At 45.7% G+C, this 3,142-nt stretch overlaps 1 protein-coding gene across 1 annotated transcript; it reads left to right on the forward strand.

Moving 5' to 3' along the window:
- Positions 1–1,621: 1,621 nt before the first annotated feature.
- Positions 1,622–2,890, forward strand: LOC139472463 (uncharacterized). Its single transcript, XM_071254939.1, has 2 exons — positions 1,622–2,340; positions 2,804–2,890. Exon 1 carries the CDS (start codon positions 1,629–1,631, stop codon positions 2,334–2,336), a length of 708 nt encoding a protein of 235 aa, XP_071111040.1. The 5' UTR covers positions 1,622–1,628; the 3' UTR covers positions 2,337–2,340; positions 2,804–2,890.
- The last annotated feature ends 252 nt before the right edge of the window (positions 2,891–3,142 follow it).

A 3,142-nucleotide genomic window follows, 5' to 3' on the forward strand; every position in this document is an offset into this window, starting at 1 on the left:
TGCTGGATGCTTCAGGAAAACGTGAGTTCGACCTGTGACCTACAGATCTAGCCCCCAGTGATTTCCACATGTGTCCCCTCAATTGAAAAAGCACGTGCAGGGTTGAAGATTTGAGGACGGCAACAATTGACTGCTTGGCTTCTCTATATCGGACATGATTGGAAGACCAGATGGAACATGTGTGTGAAACTGGAAGGGGACTATGTTGAAACATATTTATAAGTTTAACCAGAATTTCAACATTAAGTGAGTGAGGCTTAAAACGTTTTGATATCCGCTCGTGAAAGTACTTTGTTTATTAATTAAATCTTAACAAAAATGAAGATTGAAATGTAGCTTGGTTTTTGGTTGTATAGTTTTGGCCAGTAAATCTTGAATCTGGATTTTCCCAGTTTTAATAAAACATTAAACGCCCCCACCCTTCCCTCTACCGCACTCAAAAAGACATATATGTACGGAAAACAACTGATGCAAGCTGGCAGATACGCTTTCAGAAACACCCGGATAAAGACACTTAAAAAGATTTCATCGATTGTAACATTAGATCTTTTTATTTACACTAGAAGTCACAATTCAACGGAGTCACTTTTCAACGCGAGGCCCGGGTCACTATTTAACGACTTGGTAAGCTGACAGGGTCAATTTTCAACTGTTGAAGACTGACCCTGGTCTGTTGAAAACTGAGACCGGATATGTTTTTAAAGTTGAATACTGACTCCTGGGTCACTTTTCAACGCGGGTCCATTTTCAATGTCACACCGACTCACCCCTGAGGTAGCCAAATAGCCTAAGGAGCCACATTTCGCTGTGCAGAGTTGCTTCCCTTGCACGTGACAGAACCCTATGATTGTTGGTTGGTTGGTTTATTGTTTGACGCCGCACTCAGCACTTTTCCAGCTATATGACGGCGGTCTGTAAATAATCGAGTCTGGACCAGACAATCCAGTGATTAATATCATGAGCATCCATCCAAGCAATTGGGATCAATGACATGCATAAACCAAGTCAGCGAGCCTGACCACCCGATCCCGTTAGTCGCTTTTTACGACAAGCATAGTCACCTTTTAAAGCAAGCATGGGTTGCTGAAGACCTATTCTACCCCGGAATCTTCACGGGTACCTATGCTCGTGTATCGGCTTGAATCTCAGATTCGCCCAGATGGCTCGAGGGTTTCACCACAGTGATGAACGTCACTGACCTGTAACACTTCAGGCTCTCCTCCTACATTAAACTGACATGCCGTGATGTAACTGGACTACTGTTGAAAGCGACGTAAAACCCAACTCACTCACTCACACACTATGACTGCCGTACGTGCATGTTAACAATGGAGTTGACAGTCTTCTGGTATTATACTGACTGTACGTAACCGACAAAATATTCAAAATTTGAATATCATGAGATCTCAATCGCTCACATGTCAAGTTGTTAATATTATTTGCCGTACAAAGTGGCCGTTCTTGAAAGTGTATCACGGCTTTCTGATTGGTCAATCAGTGGTTTGCTTGACAGGCGGCGAGACCTTAATTTTTAAGCCTATATGTACTCGAAATTGTAGTTTTACTAGAGATTGCGCCAGACAAAACGTGCGATAAAACCGAAAATGTTGTAATTTTTCAGGTTCAACATGCTTTTCATGTTAGCTCTGTTGACGATAACACCCTCAGCGGTCAACACACTGCCCGTGTCTCAGGGAGATTCAGGTGGACCTGGCGCTGTCGGGGCACTGGTTGGAAAGAGAGAAATTTCGCCTGATAAACGGGATTTCAGGAGTCATCTCAAACACGACGTTGAAAACGTAGCTCACGAAGTCGGACACGCAGTGGAGGGGGCGGCAGTGACGGCTTTGACAAACGCTGCAGTCGGGGCACTGGCTGGAAAGAGAGAAATTTCGCCTGCTAAACGGGACTTCTGGAGTCATCTCAAACACGACGTTGAAAACGTAGCTCACGAAGTCGGACACGCAGTGGAGGGGGCGGCAGTGACGGCTTTGACAAACGCTGCAGTCGGGGCACTGGCTGGAAAGAGAGAAATTTCGGCTGCTAAACGGGACTTCTGGAGTCATCTCAAAAACGACGTTGAAAACGTAGCTCACGAAGTCGGACACGCAGTGGAGGGGGCGGCAGTGACGGCTTTGACAAACGCTGCAGTCGGGGCACTGGCTGGAAAGAGAGAGATTTCGGCTGCTAAACGGGACTTCTGGAGTCATCTCAAACACGACGTTGAAAACGTAGCTCACGAAGTCGGACACGCAGTGGAGGGGGCGGCAGTGACGGCTTTGACAAACGCTGCAGTCGGGGCACTGGCTGGAAAGAGAGAAATCGATTCAAGTTAAGAGAGTAAGTTATTGTACTGAGACATCATTATGATGATTTCACCATAATTTTTAAGCTCAACCTATCACAAAAACTCTGTCTCAACATTCATATTGTTATATTTGCTTATGAGTGAGGCGTGAGTGAGTGTAGTTTTACGCCGCTTTTAGCAATATTCCAGCAATATCATGGCGGGGGACACCAGAAATGGGTTTCACACATTGTACCCATGTCGGGAATCGAACCCGGGTCTTCGGCGTGACGAGCGAACGCTTTAACCACTAGGCTACCCGACCGCCCTATGAGTGATGAAGACTTAATTGGTGAGTGAGTTGGACTACAATGTCAAGCGCACATGGTTCCCTACATGAGTACAATGTGAGAAGCCCATTTTTGGTGTCCTCCGCCGTGATATTGCTGGAATATAGCTAAAAGCGGCGTAAAACCCTACTTACTCACTGTATCAGTGTTTTTGTTTAATTTCCAGGACTCCAGAGCCGGTAACGAACAGTAGATGTTGTTGAAGCCACCTATCACAGTACCCTATCGATCTTTTCTAATAAACATGTTTACACAACATTTGAGCCAGTATGTCATCTGTAGTATGGTAAAGTGCCGTTATAGTGAGTGAGTTTGGTTCTACGCCACTTTTAGCAATATTCCACCATATCACGGCGGGGGACACCAGAAATGGGCTTCACACATTGTGCCCATTTGGGGAAACGAACCCGGGCCTTCGCCGTGACGAGAAAACGCTTTAACCACTAGGCTACCAAACCGCCCCAAGGTTGCCGTTATAATAACGAGTGAGTGAGTGAGTTGGGTT

The sequence above is a fragment of the Haliotis cracherodii genome, unplaced genomic scaffold (genome assembly GCF_022045235.1).
Source record: "Haliotis cracherodii isolate W230 unplaced genomic scaffold, xgHalCrac1.p SCAF_24, whole genome shotgun sequence".
Classification (NCBI taxonomy): domain Eukaryota; kingdom Metazoa; phylum Mollusca; class Gastropoda; order Lepetellida; family Haliotidae; genus Haliotis; species Haliotis cracherodii.

Coding starts and splice junctions, on each gene's coding strand:
- LOC139472463 (XM_071254939.1), top strand. CDS start 1,629: ATGCTTTTCATGTTAGCTCTGTTGACGATAACACCCTCAGCGGTCAAC.